The sequence below is a fragment of the Dunckerocampus dactyliophorus genome, chromosome 10 (assembly GCF_027744805.1).
Source record: "Dunckerocampus dactyliophorus isolate RoL2022-P2 chromosome 10, RoL_Ddac_1.1, whole genome shotgun sequence".
Classification (NCBI taxonomy): domain Eukaryota; kingdom Metazoa; phylum Chordata; class Actinopteri; order Syngnathiformes; family Syngnathidae; genus Dunckerocampus; species Dunckerocampus dactyliophorus.
In genome coordinates, this window is record NC_072828.1 from 22,082,016 (window position 1) to 22,108,672 (window position 26,657).

Consider the following 26,657-nt stretch of genomic DNA (forward strand, 5'->3'; position numbering starts at 1 on the left):
GTACTGTATTTATGTATGTAGATTCCAAGACAGCTAGCTGGAGAGCTAGGTAGATAGATAGGTAGATAGATAGATAGATAGATAGATACCCAGAAAAAGTATAGCTAGTGAAAGTATAATTCGATAATATGCGAATGAACTATCTGTCATCTAGCACCAATAAACCTAGTTTCTAACAGCCTGACAGTCGCAGAGATTTTGAGACCATATTTGAAAGTCACATTTTCCTAGGGTACCTGAACGTTTCATGTATTCTGACCGACGCGTCAGCGGGTTTTGACCAATCACAGCGTGATACGTTTCATCCATAGTGACGTAACAGGAAATGCACACAGACTTCAAAGTTTGTCTCTTTGAATAGATTGTTTGCATTTTTAACTACCGAAAAACAAAATTTACCTTTCGGAAGTTATGCAGACTTGGTGTCTTGTTTCGATATGTGTTTTACTCGGCGTTGTCGTGAGATGGGGAGTATCCTTAAATTCGTATTCCGGTAGGAATCGTATACTAATGATTTTGCCTATTACACATGTATTATTGTATGAAGTTGTTGCTCGGTCTCGGAGTAAAGTACCTGCAGATATTGTAGCGTACGACTCCATAATGCTGTCTGCAACATACATTTAGAATTGATGCAGTGTGTCAACGTTTTTAACTGCCACTTAGTGTTTTCCAACTATAAAAGTCACAGTTGAATGTTTTTCTTCAGGAGCGGGAAAGCCACCCATGTTTGGCGACTATGAAGCTCAACGGCACTGGCAAGAAATAACATACAATCTTCCAGTGCAGGAATGGTCAGTTTCAGACGTCTTCTTTACATTGTAATACATTACACAGTACATGTAGAGCAGGGGTGTCCAAACTAGTTCCACTTTTTTTCGCCTTGTTGACTGGAAAGGACGTACATAACAAGAGCTCTGAGACTTTTGGACTATTTAGGGGCTATCCAGACTACACTTCCGAACACAAGATGAGAACAGCTCGCTGACACCCTCATCTTTAACTCGGATAAGCTAGAAGTGCACATTCTGTGAACACAGAGTGATATCAAAGCACAATATTCTAGCAACATTAAGACTTTTCTTCGTTAGAGCACAACCTTTTTCTCTTAATATCTTGACTTTATTCTTGTAAAATTACTGCTGATTTTTCAGTTTTTGTTGTGGTTTTTTTTTTAATGTTCTTGTTAAATTATATTTTTAGAATGTGGGTCACTGGCCACAAAATGGCCCCAAGGCCGCACGTTGGACACCCCTGGTGTGGCGGTACTGTATACAATATGTGTGCCACAATTCCTGATCTTCTCCTTCATTTGTCTTGTCTTACTACAAATTGTAATGCGTTTTTGGCTTCACGTGAACTGAATTCATGTTCAGGTAATCACAGATTTATCATATTAACATTTGAACACTGATTGTGGCAAAAAATGTACCTTTTGCTATCCTTCAGGTACTTCAATACCACCGACAATGACTTGAACTACTGGGGTCTTGACTACCCTCCTCTGACTGCTTATCACAGCCTGATTTGTGGTCATATGTAAGTATGTTTTCTTTTCAGTGCAATGGAAATATCACTTTGAAAACTGCATTTTTCAATGGACTTCACCCTGCATCCATCTACTACTTATGCATCCATCTACTTTATCCATCTACTAATATATTTATTTGACCCTACAGTGCCAAGATGGTAAACATGGAATGGGTGCAGCTTCACAAATCCAGAGGTTATGAAAGTACACCTCACAAGTTGTTCATGAGAACCACAGGTACAGTAATCCTGGATAATTAAAAAGAGCCGTTCCACATCTGGTCACAACATTAGGGAAATTTTTGGGTGTTGCAAAACATAGCATACACAATTTTTTTGTTTATTTTTCTGTTGCAGTGCTGGTTGCGGATTTGCTAATATACATCCCTTCTGTGGTATTATATTGTTTATGGCTGAATGATGGACCAATTAAGAAAAAGGTGAGACATGTTTTTCCTGTGACATCTAACATTTATTGGGATATCTAATATAGAGATTAAAAAAAAAAAGGCTGTACATCAGTTGGAGATTTATTAAGCCTTTATGTACCATTGCTACCAGTGACTTAAGATTAAAGTTTGCATATTCTATAGGCATTCTGAATTGCCCTTTGAGCAAGACAGACATTTTGTACAATGCATATAAATGTATCAAAGAAATGTAAAAAATTATATTTTTACAAGATATGTCACTGTGTTAGATACATTTTAGTTAGATGGTTTGTAGCACGGTTTGGCTTTAGAGCACAATCAGAACTCTGTAGTTACAGAGGAAGTAAGAACTGAATCAAGTAATATGGTATACTATTAATACTTTGCAAAGTAAAGTTCAAGTCGTTTGGTGTTGCATCCCGTCCATCACTTAATAATATAAACATTTTTGTCCCCAGGTGTGTATTCTTTTTTGCTTTCTGATCTATCCAGGACTACTACTTACTGACCACGGACATTTCCAGTATCCTTTTTTGTTTAAGGGTTCGTGTGTTACTTTAGTCTTTACTTAGAAACTATGCATCACTCAACTACAACCTCATGTAACAATGGTAATTTGAGTATAGTTACATTTATTGCAATTTTAAAAATGTATACAGTGGAATCGTACAGTTCCAGAGTAAAATATTTGCCATCGTATTGCCTTTATCACCTGAACAGGCTATGTTTTATGTAAACTTTTTGTATTCTTACGGCTTTATATTAGGACTGTAGAAAACTAAAAACTGATCACCCTTTGATATATGAATGAGGCGTGATACAGTGCCAATGTTAGGAGGCAGAGTACTGTGTGTGCGTGGGAGATGCATCCCTTCACAATAACACTAACCACAGCTGAATTTGCAGTGTACGATTACACTGTTATTCTCTAATTGTTGACGTTGACTTATTGTTGCTTTATTGTACTAAACCAGCACAGTGATTTGTGTACCACTTGTGTTCCTAAAAGGTAGGGAACCTTATGTAGCATACACACATACAGTACATACATGTGACGTGTACTGGCCTTAAAATGAAAGTCATCATGTCATTGACACAAGATGTGTTTTCATCTCGGTGACCCATACGCTTTTTACTTATCCAGAGTTGACATGAAAGCAGTCATTATTATGACATTATTGAACTTAACACTACCAGGTACAATGCAGTGAGCCTAGGCTTTGCCCTGTGGGGTATTCTGGCTCTGGGACTGGGCTGGGACGCACTGGGCTCAATGGCTTTCTCCTTGGCCCTCAACTATAAACAGATGGAACTATACCATGCGCTGCCCTTCTTCTGCTACCTCCTGGGAAAGTGTGTCAAACTGGGCCTGATGGGTCGAGGGTGAGTCTTTCTATGTCTCTACAATGCTGTGCAAGTGTCCTTAGTGTTCTGAGTGATGAGTACAGAATTTAGTTTGCTTTTGTCCTTGATGTGCTCTCTGGTCGCTGGTTATAGCTACGAAACCAAGCTCAAAAACCAAAAGCATTTAAATTTGCTTTTGTCTTCATGTTGTTTTGACCTTTTGTCACTTGGTAAGAAAACAGTTCTCTGAAGGGCTACAGAATTACTGAGGTAGTCAGATTGGATGATGTTACTCTTGTCTGTTTATCTAGTAACAATGTTCCAAGGGCATTTAAAACAAATGGAGAGCCGGATTAGAAGGGTTGGTGGGAAGATATGTCCAGATGACACTTTAGCCATGCCCAAACTCTTCAGCTATGCTTATGTCTGCAGCTTCAGTAGCAGCTTCCCAGCTACAGCTGACAAGATCACTACAGGGTCTGACCTACACTCAAGTCTCAGCTGATGCATGGCTTTCACTGCATTCCTCAGAAGAGAGCTCAAATCTCTAACCAAGGACAGCACAAATACATGTTTAGATTCTTACAAATCATTGTATATTCCATTTATTTAAAAATAATACTTATTTCATTTTTTAATGAATGTTTCTGTGTGACGCTCTTCATGTAGGTTGTTGCTGTTGCTGAAAGTCGCTGCTACAGTGTTGGTGACATTTGCCTTCTGTTGGCTGCCCTTCTTGTCTGACCCTAACCAGGCCTTGCAGGTGCTCAGGAGAATCTTTCCCGTGGCTCGAGGCCTATATGAGGTACAGCAGTTGAACGAAAAGCGAGCAACCCACATGTGAGAGATCTGATCTTTCCTTCAAGAAAACATTTGTACTCAAACTCATATATGTTATTCAAATAAGGCATACGTGATCTCATAAATTGGCCCCAGGATTATTCACGGTCAACATTTCAAGGAAATGACATTCTATTCCCAAGAAAATGTAATGCTTTTGAAAAATAAATGATAGAACGGCACTTGAATGTTTTTATGAGTCAGGCACAGCCTCCTTGTGTCCTCCAAATGGTGCAGTCTTCTCACCATGGTAAACACTATTAATTCCTTCAGTCCTATGCCAATCAGAAAGAGATACCAGGAATCAAATCTTAGAAAGGTCAGGGGATCAGTGACACTTTATTTCTGAGAAGCGTAAGGATATGTGTGTGGGGAGATGGATCATTCAGAAATAATGGATTTGAGGTGAACGTTCTAAGGATCCTCTTAGCTAATGAATCAAAAGGCTAATCTGTATTCTTGAATATTAAAGGAGAGGCACAAATCCACTTCAGACACAAAAGATGCTTTAGAAAACATAGACTATTGGTGAGTGTTTAATGCTTAATTACTTTAATCTTTAAGTGTGTATGTTTTTGTGGTTTATTTGTTGATAGAACACACACAGAATGATTAAAAAGTCTGTTTCTGCGTCCTTTCCTCCTCCCAATAAGCAACTGTGCACTCTAAGCCGATGAGACGTTCAACCGCACTGCATATTTCTGTGTTTTGTGTGCTTTTTTGTTTTTATTGCATATGCAAAAAACACACCAAAGAAAGTTTAATTTGCCAGCACTTTGATAAAGAAGGTGATAAACGCTATTGAATTCAAGAAATAACTTGTAATAACTTCAAAGTATGAAGGTAGCGTTTGTTGCAATAGCATTATATTGTCCCTATATTGTGATGGCCCTATAACACTGGTTGCAGAGGGAACAGTTTCATGTGTCAATGATGATTGTACTGGCTGCTGAAGTTTACAATAACATTCAAGTGAGCAAGTATACAGCTCTAACCATCCACGATTTAAAGTTAAGTTTGTAACGGACGAGAATGAAACCGTGTCGGCGTGGTACTTGCGTCCTCTATGTCTCTATGTTCATCAACAAGTCTAGAATAAAGGTAAAAGTACGGTAATGTTAAATGTTCATTTATCCATTTCATTCATTATTTATATGTGTTTTGACTGCTTTGTACATATAAAACTAATTATTCTCTAAAAAATGTTTTTTGTTCATATTTCTGGGTGCCTGAAACAAATTAATGCTTCGTTTTTCGTACGTTTCGGTTTTTGTTTGACCTTTTTGAACAGCTTAATGACGAAAACAGAGGGTCCACTTTACAAATAATGTAAAGAGATGCTGTTGAGATGTAAGAACAACAATAAAGATCAGAAGTTACTGTAAGTTACAAGTTCAAAGACTTGTGCTGACAGTCTTAAACTACTTAGCTGCAGAGCTGTAATCACATATCGACTTGAAATAAAACATTTACACATGAACATATTTTACATGAGTTACCAACACAAGGAGCCAGAGCTTATGATGACAAGCTGACAGGCTGCTAGGGCGCCTTGTCTTGAAGTAATTGTGAAATTCTGAGTGCAAACATAGACTTTACATAAAGGGACGTGGTGTGAAGGGGTGATGGCAATGGTGAGGTGTGGTGACTGGTGCTAGTGGCGACTTCCGGGACGGTGCAGTTGTAAGTTTACCCACTGAACTACATTCTGACATCTCATGTTGCAGCCTGCTCACAAAAATGGCACCAAATGCTTCTCCCTGTGAAATTCCAGCGTAGTTTATAGGTGACAGTACAGCACCACTCTCGCTCCCTTCCGATCATGCGTTGCCTTCAGGTGGTGTTGAACAACATTCCCATGGTGGTTATTTGGAGTGGGACAACGAGAGAAAACAGACGGCTGCAGTTTAGACAGCGTAACTTTGCACAACCCAATGCTGACGGGGTGGCCATGAGGGTCTACACAGCTGTGCCGTGAGCAGCTGTAGCATGGAAGAGAGCCAGAAATAGGATTTCTAGTTGTGGCCCCAGACTGGAGAAGTGATGAAGCTGATCTAGTCAAACTGCATCTATGTGATGTGACAGTATGGTGCACAGTGGCGACTAAGTTGGGCTTTAATACAATATTATCTGTTCTCAAAGCTATGATGAACTTATGACCTGAACGCTACAGAATTGACCTCCTCTCTTCCAAGTTAGTTTGGGTTGCAACTCCTAATATTTACACACCCTGAAAGTTGAACTTGTGGGTTATTCACATATTAAAGAGGTAAATGAGATTAAATGAGATTTCAATAATTTAGTAGTGCTAACTAAAATCATTAGTGTAATAATTATTTGACAGAAGATTTTTTTAAGTCACTTTAAAAACAATCTATTAAACGGTATATGTATTACTGTCACAGTGTTTTTGTTTTGCAATTTGTATCCAATCGGTTAGACACAAATTAGATTCGTCTGGGCTCAAAGAAATGATGGACTGCTTCCCGAATCGACATTTTATCAGCAAATCAAAAATCTGAATTATTTACACCATAGCATTCACAAATATAACAATTCAGTTACTTCTTTCAGGAAAACAGGACCATTTTAAACATTGTGTTTAGGTACGTTGTACTCTGTGGTTTGTCTGTAATTGCTGGCCAAGCAGAAGCTACTCTAATATGACTTTTGACCTTGTGTGCCTGAGTTTACAAATAAGTCCCATGCTTTTTTGGAGATGGGGTTATGAGCTGTCCTGTGGAACTGCCTCACAGGATTGCTTCCAGAAATGTTTCAGGAGGGAAATGATGTCGCTGATTTACTTTCTCTCCAAATTGGAATTTAGAGTTGTTTGAGTTTGCATAATGACATGTATTTAAAATAAGTATATAGCGATATATGAACATGCAGTAATAAATGGTTATTGCAAAGTTGAATACACTTGTTTAAATGTTTATGAATGTGATTACAATTAGTTGGCCTGTCATCACTTGTCACTGACCGTTTGGTATACTTGTGGTGACAGGATAAGGTGGCCAACACATGGTGCAGCTTGAACCTCCTGATAAAGATCAGATCCATTATGTCCAATGACTTCCAACTCTACCTCAGGTAATCTCGCCATGTGTTTAACAAGCTGAATTCTCTCTATTCTTTTGTTCTTTCTTTTTCTGTGATTTTTCTGTCTTCTGTCATGAATCCTTTCAGTGGGAACGCAGAGCCTTGCCATGGGTACTGTAATCTAATGGGCTCCAAACATCTTGTGAGGACCCTCTGAACATGAAGTCGAAGCTGTTTTTAGAAATGTGGTGACAAGAGCTTTGGTTGCTCTTGGTGTTACTGAGGGAGGCACGTGTCATATACAGCAAAACAAAGGTTAAACCTAAATGTCTGCAAGTCTGTATAATACAAGTTGTTCTGAAAAAGAAGCAGCTGTCAACTAATCACAGGAAGTTTTTGCATTTGCTATTTTGAACAAAAGCAGAGATCCTGTAAATCACTGGGAGGAAACAGTTGATGTAACAGTTGTGTCATGGAGGATTGTGCTTAAATAGCCCAGCACCCTAAATATAGGTAGTATGTTTGCTGCATGAGCATGTTTTTGCCAGACTGCTAAGTCCTGGGATCAAGTTGGACCTCCTTGACTGTAGTAGTGAATTTCAAACAAACAAAAAACAGTTCTGTCTTTTTGGCACTGAGCGTTGGTGTAGTTAGAATGTACACATGTACATATAATGAATCCCCTCTCGAACAGTGGACGTCTGGACTGTAAAACACCACATTTACACATAACCCACGCATAGCACACTTGCTGTTGCACGCAGTGGGAGTATTGAGTTACAGTGGTAGAGTAGTTCCATGTCTGCGCAACTTTACGCAACGTCGTCTGTCTTTCTGGAACACAATTAATTGTGCAAACATCATTGCTCTGATGTCTCAAGCTTACTGACAGACCTCTCAACACATACTAACACTGCTCTGCTCTTCTGCCGCCCCCTCTCAGAAGGTGACAATTGAAGGGTTAAACTAATGGTCCCCTGAGAGGGGCCCGGTGTTATAGTGCTTTTTTTTTTTCTACATAGCTAAAACCTTCACTATGGGGGGCAAAGAAAATAAAAGGATCAAGGAGAATGGTACTGTAGATCAACATGGTCAGTGTTTTGGATTTGATATCAAGCGAAGTCTCTCCTGACATTTTTCTGAAAATTACTTTTTTGTCTTTCAGTGGAGGAAATTATTATTTCATCCCCTCATTTTTAAGTTTACCCTCTTACAAGACATGAACAGCCCATCGTTTTTGGACTGTTCTTTTTTTATTTTAACAGAGGGAAAAGACACATCAAAATTGAAGGTTATAAAGTATTTTTGTATTTGAATGAGTGAAAGATGTATTTGATTCTCAAGCAAAACGTGGCTTAGTACTTAGTGGAAGGACCCTCGTTGGCACACACAGAGGTCAGATGTGACACCTTATGGCCCAATCTTTCTAGATACTTTCCAGATCCTGAAGGTGTTGAGGCTGGTGCTTGGCAGCTTGAAGTATCAGCTCCCTCAACAGATTTTCTATGGGATCACAACAACAAGTTATAACAGGCTGTTCACTGAAAAGTAGCGCTTGATTTGCTCACGCTAAACCACCTACAGCACAGCACAGGTAATCTTGCCTCTTTGGAGTGTTTTTTTGGATTGGTTATCTGAGCTATTTTATATTGGATTTATCGGTTAGACACCATAATTCTGCATATCAGCCCAAAAATTATTGGTCTTATAATTAACGTGCACCCCTTGTTTGGTCATTGTCATACTGGAAAACCCATCCACGACACATCTTTAGTGTTGTGGCTGAGGCCAGAAGGCTCATTAGCCCCCCCAGTGCAGTGAAATCTGCCTGTACAATAGACAGTCCCAAAGCAGAATATATTCACCTCCGCGTTTAACAGTAAAGATGTTGTTGTCGGGTTCACATTCAGCATTTCTCTGCCTCCAAAGATGTTGAGTCAAATTGATGCCAAAGAGTTCCATTGTCCCAAGCCTTCCCTGAATTATTAAGGTGTTCATTGGCAAACTTCAGACGCGCTTGTACGTTGAGCAAAGCGAGTTTGCAGGCACTGCAAGATCTCAATCAATTGCAGCAAAGTGTGTTATCGATAGTTTTTTTTGTTTGTTTGTATGGCTGTGTGGAATTCCTGTTTGCAATATTTTGGGATCAATCCTGGGACAAATCTGTCAAATCTCTACTTTGCAATGGATATGCATGATTAAAAGCTGTATTGTAACAAGTTCTGTACTGATCTGATCCAGTTTGCGCAAATGATAGCAATTTGAATTTTATATGGAAAATCCGATTCAGACACTTGAATGTCAGATCTTAGCCGAGTTGAATGACCTTTGCTATGTATACGCCAGGTCACAAACTGTAGTGTCAAATCGAGTAATGTTATCTGACAGTCTGCAGCACTTTGAATTTAACATGGCAAATCACATTTAAAGTTTTTAGATGTTTTATAGATTTGTGAAATCTCATCAGATAAGGTTGTAATGTGTTGTGCTAATGTAGAATATTTGTACATTCTGTTCCCTTGGATTGGATCTGGATCATCTGAATACTTATCTTTTTTTTATTGTGTTTTTATGTTTTTATGTTTTGCTGTTTTCTAGTTTGGCCTGCACAAGCCTAGCAGTTGTACCATCCTGTATCAGAGTGTTGACAAAACCTACCTTCTGGCAATTTAAACTGGCCTTGGTGAGTGATATAGACACCATTATCCATCCATCCGTCCATCCATGTTCTATCCTGTTCAGTGTCACAGGCAACTGGAGCCTATCCCAGATGACTTCAGGCGAATTACTACTGCGACTGCAACAAGGAATGATCACCAGTCAATTACAAGGCACATACACAGACAGAAAACTATTAATGGCCATATTTATACTGTCACTGAGTGGGGACTGAACCCACGCTGCCTGCGTGGAAGTCAGGCGAGTCGGTGACCTAGGCACAGTTTATCCATCCATTTATTTTCTATGCCGCTTATCCTCACTCGGGTAGCGGGGGATATGCTGGAGCTTATTCGAGCTGACTTTGAGCGAGAGGCAGGCTAAACCCTGGACTGGTCGCCAGTCAATTGCAGAGGCACAGATTAGAAGACCCTATATGTGACTTTTCCATTATTGATTACGTTTACCTTTTGGGTCACTGAGCTATTTTAATAAGTGAATAACACAAGCCCAAATATTAGAGCTGTCAAAAATAGCGTGTTAACGGCGGTAACTAATTTATGTCATTAATAACGTAAAATTTTTTGCCTAATTAACGCATGCGCACCATGTCAAACCACCCCTCTCTTGACGACAGACTGGGGCACAGTAGTGTTCCCACAGAGCCAGATGCTTTTTCATAACGTTATTCTGATCTGAACACATCAACAGCAGTGCAATTCCAACACGGTATATGTATCTCCAACTCACAAACATGTCTCCAGTCCTCCTTGGAGCAACACTTCCTCATTGTCACTAGACAACCATGAGATGTGTTCACAGACACTCCAAACACCACACAACGTCTTTATTATGTGTGTATGTTTAGTCTAAATAAACAGAAAGACAAAGAAAAACAGTAAGTAGATATTCTTACCACTCATTAACACTGAACTACAATTTGCTGCACTTAAGTATGATCGGAAATCCCAGAAAAAACAATCTACAGTCAAAACAGTGGCTCATAATAACATGGTTATAGTGTGATTAAAATGTTCTGCTACTATTAAAGAGACTGGTGTTGTAGATTTTCAGAAGTGTGGTATCACTTCATTTGGAGCTGTTTATGCATACAAATATATAATGTCATTTATCTTTTTGTTCTGAAAATACTGTAGAAAAAGGTAATATTTCATACATATTTGCATATGGTGATTAATCATGATTAATTAATTTGAAAACTGATTCATTTGATTAACATCTTTAATCATTTGACAGCCCTACTCAATATATTTTGGCTCATAATAACATGGTTATAGTGTGATTAAAATGTTCTGCTACTATTAAAGAGACTGGTGTTGTAGATTTTCAGAAGTGTGGTATCACTTCATTTGGAGCTGTTTATGCATACAAATATATAATGTCATTTATCTTTTTGTTCTGAAAATACTGTAGAAAAAGGTAATATTTCATACATATTTGCATATGGTGATTAATCATGATTAATTAATTTGAAAACTGATTCATTTGATTAACATCTTTAATCATTTGACAGCCCTACTCAATATATTTTTTTAACAAACAACTAAATAAACATGTTTTCCTGATTCTTTACTCTTATCTCAAAATTGTGTCCCTTTAGGTTAACTCATCTCTGGCATTTTTCCTCTTCTCCTATCAAGTCCATGAGAAGTCCATTCTCTTGACTTTCTTGTAAGTACAGCAGAAATAAAAATCGCATCATTAGTCAGTCTTGTACACGTTTGCAAAATGCCTTTTTATTGTCATCACACTCAAACATTGCCACAAACCTGAGCTGTGTGCTCATGTCAGCCATATTTCATCATATAACCTGTGGTTTATGAACACTATATTAAAGTAGAGGGCGAAGCCATGGGTACATTCAAGAGCAGGGGATTTGGTTCCTAGATCTGGACTCCTCTATTAATCTAGATTAGGGTAGATTGTTGGTTTATTAACTATTGAGTTATATCTCCCACCTGTCCCCCTAAATCAATCAGTAATGCATGTCCAGGGATTAGGAAAGAATGGAAGGCAGCAGCTCGGGGCGTTGTTTGCGCAGGATCAATTATTGGGCTGTAACAGGATCGCCAAAGAGCAGTGACTGTAATTATGGGATCAGGGACCGATGGAAAGTGCTCCCCTTGGAGCAGTAGCGTATACAACATCACTTGTCAACACTGATGAGAGCGGCCACTCATTAATATAAGATTGTAACGCAGTGGAAATATATTGCTATTCCTTTTGAAATTTAATCCTTGCCGTGAAATGTTCATCTCGCTTATTGTGGCATACTGTACATACTAGTTGCGTTACACTTAAAGGCCTACTGATTAAAACTACTATGGTAACTCAAAGGCTGACTGCTTTGTGAGGAGTGGACAGTAACTGATTTATGCGGATGTTGTATGGTGTCATTAGTTTAATATTACAAACACGCGCTGCAAGTTGACATTTGATGCTGACCTAACACAGCCCCAAATCCCCTTTACTGTACAGTGTGTTTGACAGTGTTGATAACCTACTTATGTTGATCTTTTTTTAGGCCTGTCTGTCTGTTCCTGAATGACCTTCCACTAATGGCCATTTGGTTCCTGCAGGCTTCTACTTTCAGGTAACTCAATGTATGGAGTTTTATAGCATGCACTTGAATTGACAGATGTCCCGTACTGTTGAATAATAATTTAGATGTCCTTTTTGGGGTTATTTGTAAATAAGAATGTTAAACCTTTACAAAGCTTGATTGAATTTCAACAACACTCATCAAAATGGCTTGATTTAACTAGTTTTAATGAGTCCAGGACGAACACCTGGTTCACAGTGGGTAATGTTGGTACATAAATCTGTCACTTATTCTTTTATGCTTTGGATGTCTGTATCAAATGGCAAATACTACTGTAGTATATATAGTAATAGTCTTTAAAATGTCCATGGGTTGTTGGTTAAGGTGAGGACTGTGTGGAAAGACAAGTAGGGTTTCAGGTGCTTCATCTAACTTTCACCAGCTGTTGTTAAATTCTTCCGGCAGCTCTAATTGTTGTGTGTGTGTGGTTTAGTATAAGGATACATGGGGATTACCCAACATAGTCAGAATGCCTGCTATCTAAGTGTGCATTGTATAGGGACAGGAGTTCATTCTACAGTTTCTCAGTACACTCTGACATGGGACATAATGTGCATCCTCTCCGGGCTCAGTTATCTCAAAAATACATCTTTTGTTTGCATAATTGACTGAATGAATGCTCATGCAGAACGGGGAGAGGATAGAATGTAACCATTCTGTTTTAAATGATTATACATTTCTAAAATGTTTCACTCTTGAATGGGTCTTTTTTTGTTTGGATAGAGAGCGAAAGAATGGGCGTTTTGTTGTGAATGGAGAGGTTTTTGTTAGTTGGGGTGTTGTGCGATTTAGTATGAGTCAACTGTTGTTCTTGTCCATGCCCCTCCGTTAAACTAAGATAAGCTTAGTATAAATGTCAGCGTTATCTCAGGGACAAACTGCTGGTGTGGGACCTCTGGGATAAAAGCTCTGCACTTTACTGTTGCCCTTCACAAACATATTTGTGAATCAAATGACATACAGCAAAATATTTTAAACCTATTATGTGTATTGTCTATCAAGTGTGAGGTTTAAATGAATGATGCATAAAGACCATTGTTTTTTCTGTCTGCATATCCAGCATGCTGCCTCTCTTTCTGAAGGACGGTCTATTCGTGCCCTACGTAGTGACCTCGCTGGCCTTCCTCTTCTTTAGCACCTACCTGCTGTCACCACTGGAGCACTGTTCTGAAGAAGAGCTTGGACTGGAAGCCTGCCACAAACTTTTGTTCTTCCTCCCCAAAATGGACCTGGCTTGTATAATCAGATGGAAGGTCAGTGTCACCTACTGTATCAATGACTGTAATAGAGATGGAATGCCATGAACATTTCATATACAGTCATACCTCGCCACATCGGGCTTTGAATTTCGTGGCTTCACTGTCATGGTTTTTCAAAATATATTATTTATGGCTGTCAAAAATAACGCGTTAACGGCGGTAACTGATTTATTTAATTACGTTACAAAAATGTATTTTATAATGATTACGTTACATTTTTTGCGTAATTAACACATGCGCACTAGAGCAAGCACGCCTCTCTTATGACGGCAGACAGAATCACGGTGGAGTGTCCTCACACAGTCACACAGAGTCTGACGCTCTTTTATAACTTCATTCTGACCTAAACACATCAACAACAGTACAATTCCAACACCAAATACTGTATGTATCTCCAACTCATACACGTCTCTAGTCTGTTTATCCTGGGAGCAACACTTCCTAATTCTCATTACAAGAACACGAGATGCATTTAGGGACACTCGGAACGTCACAAAAACAGCTTTATAATGCGCTTGTGTGTGCGTGTGTGTGTGTGTGTGTGTGTGTAAATAGGACGATAAAGAAAAGCATGAAGTGGATATTCTTATCACTCACTTTGTAACTCTTAATTCAGATGTACAATTTGCTACATTTAAGTATACTAGAAAATACACTGAAAACAAGTACTTTTACCATGAATTACGTGACATCATTGAACGCAACCCCTCATTGCTCAAGTGTAATTCAAATGTTCTGCTACTAATAAAGAGACTAGTTTTAGGCAAATAGTTTTTTAGGCTTGTGTGGTATCTTTTAGCTTGATTGACATATTCAGTTCGTTTGATATATATATGATCTTGTCCTGTCATTTATCTTTCTGTTAATTCAATACAGTAAAAATGGGCATATTTCAGACATAGTTGCTAATGGTGATTAATCATGATAAATTAATTTAAAAAGCGTGATTAATCTGATTAAAATTTGTCATCATTTGACAGCCCTGATATTAATTAATAAATCTTTGCTGTTTGGTGGTTGACTACGGCCTATTAGTAAAAGAATATGCATATTTAAGCATATTAAATTTTTGTCTAAATTAAGAATTTTCAAGAAAATGTCACATGAAGTAAAATACAAATATTCAGATGTGAAATGCAGTATTCTACACTGGCCACTAGATATCAGTAATGTTCGGTGAGACAATCACCACTTGATTGCCGGAACAGGCTTTTATGGCAGGTTTAATTATCTCGGAACAAGCACAATAACCCCGAATAAAAACACGGGCTACTGTTGTGGACATAACCCAGACCAAGCTGAAACTCAACTTTGAACCACCACCAATGTCACTAAGTGTCCATCGCCCACCCGAAGACATCAACATTTGAGCACAAGTCTTATTTATGGCTCATTTACTCGTTATTATTTCTACTGTATTGTGTAAAACAAGTGTAAAGTTGATTATAGGGGTGTTAACTCATGTCTAGAGGGCTCTTATAATGTTGAAAACTATATGTAGAAGGTCATAAACAGGTTTTCAATGCTGTAACTATGAAAATATTCTATTTAAAAATAAGGAATCGTACTTTGTCTTTTAAATTCACTTATCACTGTCGGGTTTGGGACCAGTTAATCACGATAATTGTGGGATTACTGGAATGATTATTGTTACCAAACGTGTTATGTTTATCAATGTTATCAAAATGTTGTCCATGTGCTGAAATATGCCATAACTTTTGCTTTAGTTCTTTGTAGGCGCAAAAATATCTTGATCGCCAGTAGATTTGCCTTCCGCCATGTTTCTTTATATCAACATAAATGATGCAAGCACCATAACACACATGTGCATGACACTTCTTTTTCCGTTTATTGTGCCGTTGGCTAACAGCTTTTGATTCTCAGATAAATGTAATCATTTACAATAATAGAATTTTTAGCTGTATGATAACGGTCTAAAATGTTATTGCGGTAGACAGTAAAATGTCCACGATGATTGGGCAAGAAAGAACCCAGTTTAAATGCGTATAATCTCTCTGTCTTGAAGTGCTGCTTTGTTCCATAAAGCTGCTGAATGTCAAGGAGAGCGGCTGCCTAGAGGCCACCCACTTTCAAATTGACTTCAAGCATTATATCCCACCCCCTTCCTGCTTCCAGTATGTAAACTATGCCCGGCGTAACACGTGCAAACAAAAATGTATGCATATTTTTACTCATAATTATGAGAAATATGGACACTTTTTGCATAATGCGTTCTCTTAAACCATTATTGGTAACATGTGCTAGCCGATGGTGGAGTTTTTTGGTTGGAAAAAAAGAAAAGGAACCATGAGCCGCTGACATACAGCAGCTTTAAGTGGCAACTTTTAAGTCACTTATGTTGACTGTGTGTTCAAAATGCTACCTTGGTTAGTTTGCCAAGGTATTTAATTCTTTGATCTGGGTTGCGTTTCCACCTTATGAACAAGCATCAATTAAAGTAGGGGTGCCCAAAGTGCAGCTCAGGGGCCATTTGTGGCCCGCAGCTGTTTTCTGAATGGCCCTCAGCACATTTTAAAATTATAATTAAACAGGAAAACTAAAAAAACAACAGCAAAAATGGAACAAAAGAGCAGTAATTTTACATGAATAACATCAAATCTTATGAGAAAAAGTCATCATTTTACAAGAACAGTCATAATATTATGAGGGGGAAAAAATGATTTAAAAAAAGATGTTTTTTCAAAAGTTGTAATAAGAAAAAAAAATAAACAAAGAAAAAATTTGTCATTTGGTTGGGGACATTTTTTTAAAATAATATTATGATAATAAAGTCAAAATATTTTGGGATGAAATCATAATATGAGGAAAAAACATTCATAAGAATAAAGTTGAAATATTAGTAAAAAAACAGTTAAATGCTAAAATGAGCAAAAAAAAAGTTTATTGTATGGAGAAAATGTTTGTCACCTTTAAAACAAAGCTTCAGATGGAGGCTGTTTTTTCTTTAAATATATGAAACGTCTTAGCGTATCTACATGGTTTGCAAAATATGAAATATCAAAGTGGCCCTTACATTTTTTGTAGTATGTGGCCTGCGGTGAAAAAAGCTTTGGTCAAATTACTCAAAAAAAAAATAATAATTGTGACCTGTTTCTACTTTATACCTTGCATAACGTCACACAAAATGACAAACGCAGCTTTAGGGTCATTCTACTTTAAAATGGAGATGTTTAAAAAAAAAATTTAAATATTGCATTGTAATTAATGGTAAAATGCAAAAGCAAAAATACCCCATTCTTCCAAGTTAGGTAACCAAATGATTAGAAAGGGTTATACCTAGAAACACAATGTGTTAGGTAATAATTTATGTTTGCTATTACAACACAGGGAGGAGGATGTAAAGCTGATGCGTTTGTAAACTGCGTCTGTGTGTGTATATATAAAGAAAGATCATGTGCCACTCTAAGCTGTGCTGTTTGGGGAATGAAAGCGGCTGCCAAACCAAGAATTATTTATCGCTTATTTAAGTTTCCAAAGTGTCTGGAGAGGCTGCAGTGCCAGGCTCTTAGCTGAAGGGGCATTGGTAGGGTGTCAGAGATTAAGAGAAGGTGTCTTTTTATAGTGTGTGTCATTAACACACGTTTGCCTAGATATATTTATTTACACAAGCAGCATAAATAGCGAGCGCCACTGACGGCGATAGGGTTTCATGGGTTTGGGCTGGCAGGGCGGGCGCGGGCACAAGGTGTTTCCTCTGTCGTACTTACTGATTTATCTGTGGGTCATAAAGCAGAAATAGATGTAGAAATGATCTCACTTTCACCATCAGCTGTTTGCGTCACTGCTGGTAAATTAAATTATAGCTTGGTTTGATAAATGATAGTCACTTTACAACTGTTAGTTTTTAGCCTGCTGTGCCAGGTCTTATTTTCACACTAGGAATTGTTTCTTCTTCTGTACGTGGCATGAAGCTGTGTACTGATTAAATGTCATTAACCTTCTAAAGATGGACAAACTGAGTGAACCGGCAATTTACAAGAGACAAGACAGATTCACTATCAGGGTTTTAATTCTTTTGAAAACAGTGTTTTCGTCCAAGCCAGTGACACACTGATTGAGGCACTGATTTCTTCGGATTTGTTGTTTTTTTTATGTTAAAACTGGTTGCTCATTAAGACAATAACAGGAAAAAAAATAACCCACTTTGGTTAAAACATGTTTTCAAATTGTTTTCAAATACTTCTTAGTCCCATTTATTACAGTTTTCATTCACTGAAACATTTGTGGTCTTACCTTTTATTTGTATATGAAGTACATGCACTCTATCTACCCTTCTCCAGGAAAACCTTTCTTTGTTGTAAAAGTATTATCATCTTCTGATGAGCTTGGCTATATAATCCTCCTCCTTGTCAGATTCATTCATTCATGCATTTGACTTGCTGCTCTCTGGCTGGTGGTGCTGCTATCAAAAAAAAAAACAAAAACACCTCCACTCCTTCAGGATGAGTCGAGTACTGCAGCGCCTCAGCAAGAATAATGATGTCACACTTGCATTACGACATTACACAGGCTGTAGAAAGTCATGGTGTATAATAAATGTTTCTGCAACATAATGGTGACATGATCCAACTCGCTGAGTGCACTCAGACGGTAGGCAGGGCGTACGCACTAAGTAGAGAGGAGACACCCGCAGCAGCCTCATCTTACGTTTCTATCCTGTATTTGAGCAGGGGATGTGCAAATTCAGCGATTTTTACTGAAGAAAATATTAAAAACGATTGGAATCATAGAGAAAATACATTTATAATACAGTTCAATGGACAAATATTTAATATTTATTTTATCATTATTCTTTTTTTTCCCCATCATGACAAGGGAGGCTCTGCCTCGCCTGCCTCCCCTGACGGCAGGTCACTAGTTCAAGATCAGTACAAGTTCTATCTATCTATCCATCTACCTATCTATCTATCTAGTTCATGCCGTGTGACAAATGAACTTATACTGATGTGCAAAATCACTGCAGTTCCCATTTGACAGCTTTGGTCGGTCTCTTTCATGCTGAGAATTTGTTTCACAGTGATCACTTTTTTTAAGGGTCGTCAGGTGCCTTATCACATTATAATCTCATAGATGTCTTTTTAAATGCATGCCCTGTTGAAGAATGAAAATGCCTTGTTCTGTTTTGATTCACTACATGCTAATACATTAATGTGCAAAAGCATCACTTTAATCTGCAGACAGATTTTGTTTTGTTGTATAGAAATAGCGAATTTTCATCAGAACGTTTACAGAGCCAGCATTTATCAGAACCAGGAGACATTTGACAAAAATTAAACATCTCCGTGACATTCCGACAGGCTACTTATTAATGAGATCTGTCATGTGGAAAGATACTTGGATCAATGAATTTGCCATGGCAATTCAATGCATTCAAAAGCATTCTGATGCCCTTGCACTTTTTCCCACATTTCTTCTGCATTTTTGCAAGTACAAATGAAAATGAAAAAACTCCTATCGAAATTGCAGAAAAACCTTTCAAATCAAACACAATCCCATTTTTCCGAATGAAAGAAATGACATTTTAATTCATCTGTTCTAGAGCCAAACTGTCGGCATCAAAACAGTTTTATTAAAAACTGTCCACTCCACGCAATGAGTAACATTTTAACATTTTTTCTTGATGTTACCATCCACTCTGCAGATCAACTTGCTCACCCCAATAATGGATGTATCCTCAAGTCATGGTATTCCTCCACCAAACTTGACTGTTTTCTGGGTGAATCTTGGGTTCATGCGGGTTCCAACAGGTCTTTTTCAGTATTTGTGGTGATTGGGATGCAGTCTAATGAATGATTCATCCGAAAAATCAACCCTCTGCCATTTGCCCACTGTCCTTCCTTTCTACAAGCTGTGGGCCTCGGCAAATGCAACACCATTGTTTAGTTCTCTCTAAATTCTTCTTGGTCAATCCAAAATATTAACAAACCTCAAACTTTAATATTTAAGGACGTGAAAGTAAGGTTTTGGCTTTTGTTGAGAATATCCTTGTGTGCGCAATTATTAGGAAACTATTAGTGTGCAGAATTATCAGGCAACTCAAAGAAAAACAAAAATATTCCCATCTCACTACTTTATTTTCATTTTTGTTTAAGTCAGAATGATAAACAAACAATACACACTTCCAAAAATACATCAATGGCCAATATAGCCACCATTTTTTTCAATAACACAGAAAAGCCTTTCATCCATGGAGTCTGGCAGTTTCTTGATCATTTGACCAAAGCCTCCCAGACATTATTCAGAGAGGTGTACATTTTTTCTTCACTGTAAATCTTACGTTTAAGGGCCCACAAGTACTCAATAGGGTTTAGGTCAGGTGAGCAAGGAGGTGGTGTCATTTATTTTTTTAAAGACCTTTTTCAGACCTTTACTAGCTAGCCACGCAGTGGAGTACATGGATGCATGAGATGGACCATTGTCCTGCATAAAAATCATGGTCTTCTTGAAAGATGCACACTTTTTGCTGTACCACTGTGAAAAAGTGGCAGTAGGTTTTGGAGTTGAGTTTGAGTCCATCTTCAACCTGAGAAGGCCCAACAAGCTCATCTTTTAATAATTCCAGCCTTTACCAGTACCCCACCTCCACCTTGCTGCCGTCTGAGTTGGAGTGGAGCTCTCTGCCCGTTGCTGATGCAGCCACGGGCCCATCCCGCTGGTCCACCAAGAATCACTCTCATCTCATCAGTCCATAAAACCTTTGAAAAATCTGTCTTCAGATATTTCTTGGCCAAGTCTTCAACTTCAACCCTTTAACTTGTGTGTCTTGTTCAGTGGTGGTCGGGTTTCAGCCTTTCTTAACTTGGCCATGTCTTTGAGCACTGAACACCATGTACTGTACTTCCGTTTTTACAGTTCTTGACTTTTCAGAGTCTGTTAAATCTCTTTTCTGGCCCATTTTGTCAGAGGAAAGGAAGTGGCCTAATAATTGTGCACACTTTGGCATTGAAATTTATTCAGCGTGGGGTTGAAAAATATGCATAAAAATGAGAAGATGGTCAAAATACTGACTTGCCTAATTGTGCACACAGTGTACAGTGTTAATACTATGGTCACATTTTAAAAGGCTATCATGCTAGGTTAGCCTTTTCACTGAAGAAAACCAAATGATAAAGTTCTGTTGAGGGATAGTTGTCAGTTTTTGTTCTATAAAGTGGTGGGTGTATACATGGAGCAGGGTCATCTAGCCCTGGGCGGGTCAAAGGTGGTATCATGTCCATGAGGAAGGAGGTTTTTCACTTTATGACATGAAAATCTTGAACTTCAAAACCAACTGTTTGCCCCACAAGTGGCGCTCAACCAACAAGCCGGGAATATAATCAATTTTTCTCACATTTGGCGGTCATTAACAGGCTCTAGGGCCACATACAATATTACTGTTCTGACATAATTAAAAAGTCAATTGGGAACCTTTTAAGTACAGTAGAATCTTTTGTAACCTCACCACAGTCTTGTCTCTGATCTGTTCAGGCAGTCCCTTTGAGGTAATGGCTTGGTTTTTGGTCTGATGTGCACTGGTTTGCTATGACACTTTAGCTCAGGGATGTCCAAAATGTTTCCACCAGGGACTGAAACATGAAAGGATGCAAGGGCCGCTTTGATATCCTGTAAACCAACCCATGTAGATATGCTCAGAAGTTCTTATATATTTCAAGGAAAAACCAGCATCTCAGCTTAGTATAGAGGTGAAAATGCGTATTAGTATGAACTTCGCTCTTTGCCCATTTTTTTTACAGTTTTTTTTTAGGTTTCTAAATATTTCAACTTTCTACTTAACATAATCTTTGTAAATTTTCATCTTGTAATATTACTATTTTATTCCCATGATATTCCAGCTGTATTCCTATAATATTCTATATCATATCCCCAACCTAATTTTCCTTTTTCTTAATATTTTTTACTTTTTGCTTATTTTTTTGCTACATTTTTAGGATGTCCCACGGGCCAATAAACAAACCGCACTCTGGACACTTCTGCTTTAGCTAGACAGATGTGTCTTTGTAAATCTTGTCCAATCGTTTTATTGTAACACAGGCGGACTTCTATCAAGGTGTAGAATCATCACAGAGATGATCGAGAGCAATGGATGAGTTTAAAATGCTTGTTTTTGTATTTCAGATGCACTGTATGTTTTTTTGTTTTTTGTTTTGTCAGCCAGCTGTGTGACCCTGGATTTCCACTCATTTAAATGTAACGACTCTCTCTCTTTGTTTGTGTTGTAGTTCTACATCTGTGTCACAGCCATGGCCTGTTTGAGCGTTGCCAGCGTGACACTCGACCCGCCACCTCATCTGCCCGACTTGTTTTCTGTCCTGGTGTCTGCTTTTGCTTTTATGCAATTCTTGGGAACATTTATCTACTTCAACATCGTCCAGTTCAGCACATTACCAAACAGAAAGAGCCAGAAGAAGAACAAATGATTCCAGCAGGTAATACACACACAAACACACACACACACACACACACACACACACACACGTTTGGACTTGTTATTGATTCAGGGGAGCCACGGCGTTACACAAAGATGTTGGTCTTGTCATCACCTTTAGTTCACTGTCAGTCCAAACCAAATGTGAATCAGAGTTTATTATTTTAAAGGAAAACTCCAATTTTTTTTGTAATTTTGCCCATCATTCACAATCCTTGTGTGAGACATAACACAAGTCTTTCCCTTTTCTGTGCGTTCTAAAGAGAGGAAAAACAGCTAGCACGAGGCAGCTAACAATGCACACAATGGGAAGCATCTATTCCACCTGCAAAGCCCTCTCAAAAAAACCTCCCAAAAATGTTCCATTTACATAACGGGACCTGCATATTAAAGGGATAGTTTGGATTTTTTCTTACATGAAGTTGGATGACATACACATCAGTTCTGCTCGGATTTCGGTGATGAGGAACGTAGTTCCGGTTAATTGGTGGGGCCACTTAAGTAAAGAGTTTGGCTTCTCAAAACAATATACGTTCAAAAGAATAATACATTTGCATCACAAAAATGCCTCCTCTAAAAAAATCTCTCCAGTCATATCACTGCACGCTCCGTGTTCCAAAGTGTTTACATGTACGAATGAAGACGTGAAGACTGCACTGCAAGAGGTCTTCATCCACTGTGGAAGACGTACACAACAATGGACAGATGACTGCACGCAGTGATACGACGGGAGAGAAAGTAACGCAGAGCGATTATGAGGTCTGATTTTTTTTGAGGAGGCATTTTTGTGATGCAAATGTATATTACTCTTTGGAACGCATATCGTTTCGAGAAGCCGAACTCTTTACTTAAGTGGCCCCACCAACTAACTGGAACTATGGATGAAGTGGGTGGTAAGTCACTGTTGATGCACTACACTGCTGATTGAGGATGCCACACAACTTCATGTGAAAAAATCTGAAGTATCCCTTTAACACACCTCACCACACACATGGTCTGCCAGAGAATGAAAAGACGTAGAATAGATCAATGTTGCCAACGCTGTATTTAGTGAGTATTCAGGCACGTTTAGGTCCTATTTCAAGAGACTAGCGACAAATCTAGCGACTTTTTCTGGTCTTCTTGGAAACTCTGACATGAAAACACGTATCGCTCTTCTCAACGAGGAGCCAAAGCTGCTACAGGCTCCAGGCCCTGTAAAAGCACTCACAGGCGTCTCAGTCTTGTTTGTGACATTAAAAAAAGACAAAAAGGAGCAAGAGAGGCAAGTAGACATACTGTACTTCTTTTTCTTTTCATGCTTTTTTACTCACATTTTATTTCTCCCACATTATTCCTCTCTGCTACAGCATCTATTACAATTACATGTACATGCGTCATGGTCGATTATGCAAATTAGACAATGACATCACCAACACAAATAAACTGCAGTCCACGGGAAACACTGGATTCTACTTCAACTTGAGAGGTTCCACTAAATCAGGGGTGTCCAAAGTTTTCCCACTGAGGGCTGCATATAGAAAAATCAAAGGATGCGGGGTGCCACTTTTATATTTTTAGATTAAAACAACAAAAACAAAAAATGTGTTATTGTGGTGTCATTGTGTTATTAGTTTCAACATGTTTTTTTTTTGCTGTATTTTTTTCCACTTTGCTGTTTTTTAAAGTTCTATTGTGTTTCTACAATGTGTCACGGGCCAATAAAAAATGGCCTCTGCTATAAAATAATAAAAAAATAAGAAAATGTGTATGTATTTAAGAAAATAATTCCACTTAAATTGAAAAAATATACCATGTAAATGTAAATGTAATGTGGTTTGGTGACGGAGTTCTTTTAGTGTCTATGTGGGAGCCACTGCTTTCTTTGTGATTAACTGGTAATCTAATTAATGCGACTCGATAGATGGTGCTGAGCCTTTTTTCAATTTTATTTTTTCACTGCATTTTTTACATATCCCACATCAAGCAAATTATTTTGTACAAACTGATTTTCTGAAAACAAAATAAAAGTTTGCCAACGACTCAGAGTGGACGCTAGCTTTATGATATTACCTTGTTAAAATTATATGATTCTAAGCAGTTTTATTTAAGTCATTTTGCTAAACCTCTCCTGACTTTCCGGCAGAGACAGAGCCAATAATTAGGACCAAATTACACCGGCAAAGCTTTTTACGCAACCTTATTAAAAATTCATTTCAAGTCCTAGATACCACAATGGTCCTCCGCATTTCATTTCCAAACCAATGACAGGACAGGCCCTTAAAAGGAGATGATGGAAGGTGACATATCTGAGCATAATGCTATAAAGTTGAAATACCACAGAAAAAGGTACAAGCAATTTCGCTCTCCAATCTCGCTCGGAGTTAATGACATAGGCATAAAAAAAGCCATTAGAACTATAAATGTTAGCAGGTCAGTGAGGGCTGCTGCAGCATCACAGACTGTGAGCCTGTGGCCAATAACAGGTCCACATGGGAGCCGAAGATCAGACTTCTTTTCTTTGGGGACAAAATCCATTTAATAACTGTTGTGAACAAGCTTGTTTTTGCTACTGACTAGCTCAAATTTATGTTTGTCATTATGGAAGACATATTTATTACTTTAAGTTGTGTTTTTTTTCCATTTTCATACTCGGTAGACACTACTAAGCTCTACTGAGACCCAGTGAAATGAAAAATTCTGCCTGGCATGGCTCAGTTTTGACAGTTAGGCATACGTTTGATACATTGTGTCTGTTTTAGTTCTTAAATAGGTTATCCTACTCACACTTTGTCTACTCGAAAAATAATCCTGCTCATTTCACCCCAATTTTTGAACGCTTCCTGCGGTGTGGGATCATTTTTGTTGGCTTATTTCAGGGACAGGCTAACACAAATAAGCGTCCTTTAAAAACCTCTCCTTGCACCTAATGATTTGAGAGTAAGACTTGAGTCACGTTGCCACCCACCAGCAATTTGCCTGCCTTGTCAGACGTGAGATTGACTGGTGACCCACCCAGGGCGTCCCCACCTCTTCACCCCATGTCAGCTGCTTTAGCTCCAGCCCCCTCATGACCTTCGACAGGCTGAGGAGGAAGCTGTCTTGATACATAACAAAATAGGCCCTGGCATACACAAGCACTTTGTGGAATTCCACTTAACGATCAGCAGTAGCTTGCAGTCAGGGGAGGCAGGTGAGACAGAGCCTGTCATGGCAACAAAAAAAAAAAACAACTAATAGTAATGATAGCATAAATATTTGTCCATTGAACCATATTATATACATGTATTTTCTGTTTGATTCCAATCATTTTAACATTTTCTTAAGTAAAAATACTACGGATCAAATACAAGGCAGAACCCGAAAATGAGGCTGCCGCAAGCGCCTCCTCTCGGATTAGTGCACAAGCTTTGCCTGCCGTCATAGTGTACTCACTGAATGCAGAGTTGGATCATGGCACCTGCCAGTTTCTGTTTGTCAGCCGATAATGTACTGCTGCAGAAACATTTCTTATACACCGAGACTTTCTACAGCCTGTGTAATGTCTTTAATATAGGTGCTGGAAGGTGCTCGTCAATGACGTTCTTCCATAGAGAGGAAAAGCCTTTTTTTTTTTTTTTTTTTTTTTACAAGGGCAGCACCAATTGTTTAGCAGCATGTCAAATACATTAAACATATTTTTATCCTCTGCAGAATGAATGAATGAATTGAAGATGAAGGATTATATACCCAAGCTCACCAGGAGCTGACCAGACTTTTACAACCAAGTATCCGATCTTTTCTGGAAAAGGATAGGGTGCATGTGCTTCATATACAGACTAATCATAAGAACACACGTTTCAGTTAATACTGAAAGCATTTTTTAACCAAAGCGATTTATTCTCATGTTCTTGTTATCCCATTAATGAGATTATTAACATAAAAAAAAAAAAACCTCCAAAGGAGTCAGCGCCTCACCTGCCATGGACCACACCACGCATCACTGCTGAACAGCTCCGTTTAAACGGATAGTAATGCTCAGGTGTGAATGATGCATTCAGAGAGACATTAAGTTTGCAAATATGTATCATCGAGAGATGTCTGTAAAAATTACTTTCTATTGTTCTATTCTTTCATCAATTAATGACTTGAACAAATTAACATATCTTTGAGAACATCAAACACACAGAAATAACATTAAAATCATATTTAAATGTATTAGTCCCATTTCAATATTTAGATTCAAATTCATCAGACATTTTTGTCTTGATAAACGCAACATCATGTACTTAGTGGTGGGAGCAGATCCTTTTGTGGCGGTAAGTCAACATTTTGAGCGTTTGACAAAGTATAAAAAGTAAATATTTGTTACCACAGTAACAAACTCAACAGCTACTGCTAGGATACTGCATCCCAAGTCCGTTAGGATTAGAGGCTGGTACACTGAGTACTTCCTGTATCCTCACTGCAACTTTGTACTAATGAGAGCTCTTGGTCTGGAACTCAGGTTCCTTCCTCTAATCAGG

The 26,657-nt window shown here is 38.3% G+C and overlaps 1 protein-coding gene across 3 annotated transcripts in view; it reads left to right on the forward strand.

Annotated features, from left to right (window-relative positions):
- Nucleotides 1-322: 322 nt before the first annotated feature.
- alg6 (ALG6 alpha-1,3-glucosyltransferase) overlaps nucleotides 323-26,657 on the forward strand; it is a 30,789-nt gene continuing 4,454 nt past the window's right edge. The window contains exons 1-14 of one of the 3 annotated variants that reach the window (XM_054789832.1): nucleotides 323-493; nucleotides 710-794; nucleotides 1,450-1,539; nucleotides 1,680-1,768; nucleotides 1,888-1,970; nucleotides 2,420-2,484; nucleotides 3,159-3,344; nucleotides 3,975-4,110; nucleotides 7,153-7,238; nucleotides 9,786-9,870; nucleotides 11,467-11,537; nucleotides 12,391-12,459; nucleotides 13,529-13,721; nucleotides 21,968-22,174. In XM_054789832.1, coding sequence (XP_054645807.1) covers nucleotides 412-493; nucleotides 710-794; nucleotides 1,450-1,539; nucleotides 1,680-1,768; nucleotides 1,888-1,970; nucleotides 2,420-2,484; nucleotides 3,159-3,344; nucleotides 3,975-4,110; nucleotides 7,153-7,238; nucleotides 9,786-9,870; nucleotides 11,467-11,537; nucleotides 12,391-12,459; nucleotides 13,529-13,721; nucleotides 21,968-22,165 — 1,518 coding nt within the window. In that variant the 5' untranslated portion in view covers nucleotides 323-411 and the 3' untranslated portion in view covers nucleotides 22,166-22,174. Of the gene's footprint in view, nucleotides 494-709; nucleotides 795-1,386; nucleotides 1,540-1,679; nucleotides 1,769-1,887; nucleotides 1,971-2,419; nucleotides 2,485-3,158; nucleotides 3,345-3,974; nucleotides 4,111-7,152; nucleotides 7,239-9,785; nucleotides 9,871-11,466; nucleotides 11,538-12,390; nucleotides 12,460-13,528; nucleotides 13,722-21,967; nucleotides 24,766-26,657 lie in introns of those variants that run through there. The other 2 variants (XM_054789831.1, XM_054789833.1) reach the window with 2 other exon arrangements.